Here is a 1,856-nt window from a genome sequence, read left to right on the forward strand (position 1 = left end):
ACACCCTACTGGGATCCATGAGATGCTTTATAATTTTTTGTGTCAACTTTTTACCATGGTGCAATAAACGATATTATGATTATGATTTACCTACCCTTAAGTATCATAATGAGTATTTTGAGGGTAGATTTTGTTTACATTTATGTAAATATACCTTAAGATACAGATTATGAGTGGATGAGATCGACATAAAATCCCTTGAAATCTGCAGGTGTTTCAGAATGTTCAAGTACCTTCCTAAACATTAAACAAACGTTGGACCCTTGCAATACAATTTGATGTAAGTACCTCATTATGTTGATAATTGCCCTTTACCCTAACAGGTTAGGGACAAATTATTGTACATATTATAGTTTCTAGAAGATTGGGTGGAACATGGTGCATGCTTCTAGTTTTATGTTGTATTTATTTAATAGTGTTAAAAAAATATCTTTCTCAAGAATTACTCTACTCCGACTGTTGCGCGGTGTCTGGCTGTTGCGCGGCGTCCGGCTATTGCGCGGTGTTCGATTGTAGCGCGGTGTCCGACTGTTGCGCGGCATCCGACTGTTGCGTGGCGTCCGACTGTTGCGCGGCGTCCGACTGTTGCGTGGAGTCCGATTGCCCGGCGTCTTTGGTGCCGCTTGGCGCTGTTGTTGTATCGTTGTTGCCACCTGGCACTGGTGTGGTGTTGTTGCCACCTGGCGCTGGTGTGGTGTTGTTGCCACCTGACGCTGGTGTCGTGTTGTTACCACCTGGCGCTGGTGTGGTGTTGTTGCCACCTGGCGCTATTGTGGTGTTGTTGCCGCCTGGGACCGGAGTTGTTGTATCACTTGGCTTCTGGGTGCATTCGGTAGTAGACGGTGTAGCTGGTACTGGAGCTTCAGAAGGCTTCCAACAACCCTCAGGTTGCTTCCTTCCAAACATTCCACAAATATTAAACAGCACGGTTTTCGGATCATGCACTGTTTGTTGAGACCGTCCTCTTATTATTACTGGCGTTTCACTGGGTCTGTATTTTCTAAATTGCTTTTCGACTTTTCTAAGTGTCTTATGACCTTTTCTTATGCATTTATCAAGTTTCCTGTGATCAATTGGAAGGTTTTTCAGGCATTCTTGTTCGCCATTAGCCTCACATTTCATGTAGTCTGCTTGAAGTAGCAGATTGCGCTTCAAATTATCCAATACGCACATGCGTTTACCATCTTTTTCTCCTTTTAAGTAGTATTTTACACGGAGTTTGGGCCCAACATTATGGGCTATCCAAGGGAAGGTTGTTTTAAAGAACTCCTTGTCTTGAAAAGTCGTAAAATCTGATAGAATCTTGATTTTCTTAGAAGTCGATATCTGGGTTAAAGCAGCGACTACAAACAGTAATCCAAGAAATGACTTTGATGCGGTCATTTTTACAATTGTATGATAAACAGCACGTTGTGTTACTTATATAGGTAATACCTACTGCTAAGGAATGATAATGTACTTATTTATTTACGACTTCAAACCATGCGTAGTCTACTTTTAACTAGACTTTGACCCGTCTATTGTGCGATTGAATTCAATAAATTAAGTTGAACTACTGCAAATGATAAAAAGGGCTGCAGAAAAAATTAAGAGTAATTTAAAGCCGTAATTGTATTGGCTTTAAATTAAGCTTGGCGTCCACAGGGCCAGGGCCGAGTTAAGTCGAATTTGCCTCTTAAACATTTATTTTGAACGGTGAATTCGATTCGACGCGTCGCTAGTGCATGCAGTTTCATAGTAAATGCACTAGGTTTATTAAGACGATACAGGAGGGGTCAATTCTCCAATTTCCTCCTGGTTTTTGAAGATAGAGTTTTATTTTTTAAATAGTTCCTAAAATTCGAGGGCCGAAATTA

General features: G+C 41.1%; 1 protein-coding gene across 1 annotated transcript; it reads right to left on the bottom strand.

Annotated features, from left to right (window-relative positions):
- Positions 1-386: 386 nt before the first annotated feature.
- LOC125230423 lies at positions 387-1,383 on the bottom strand. Its single transcript, XM_048135560.1, has one exon. The coding sequence runs from the start codon at positions 1,381-1,383 to the stop codon at positions 493-495; it is 891 nt and encodes a 296-aa protein (XP_047991517.1). The 3' UTR covers positions 387-492.
- Positions 1,384-1,856: the final 473 nt, after the last annotated feature.

The sequence above is a fragment of the Leguminivora glycinivorella genome, chromosome 10 (genome assembly GCF_023078275.1).
Source record: "Leguminivora glycinivorella isolate SPB_JAAS2020 chromosome 10, LegGlyc_1.1, whole genome shotgun sequence".
Lineage (NCBI taxonomy): Eukaryota > Metazoa > Arthropoda > Insecta > Lepidoptera > Tortricidae > Leguminivora > Leguminivora glycinivorella.

Excerpts from the sequence above, each read along its gene's own strand:
- LOC125230423 (XM_048135560.1), bottom strand. The coding sequence starts at position 1,383 with ATGACCGCATCAAAGTCATTTCTTGGATTACTGTTTGTAGTCGCTGCT.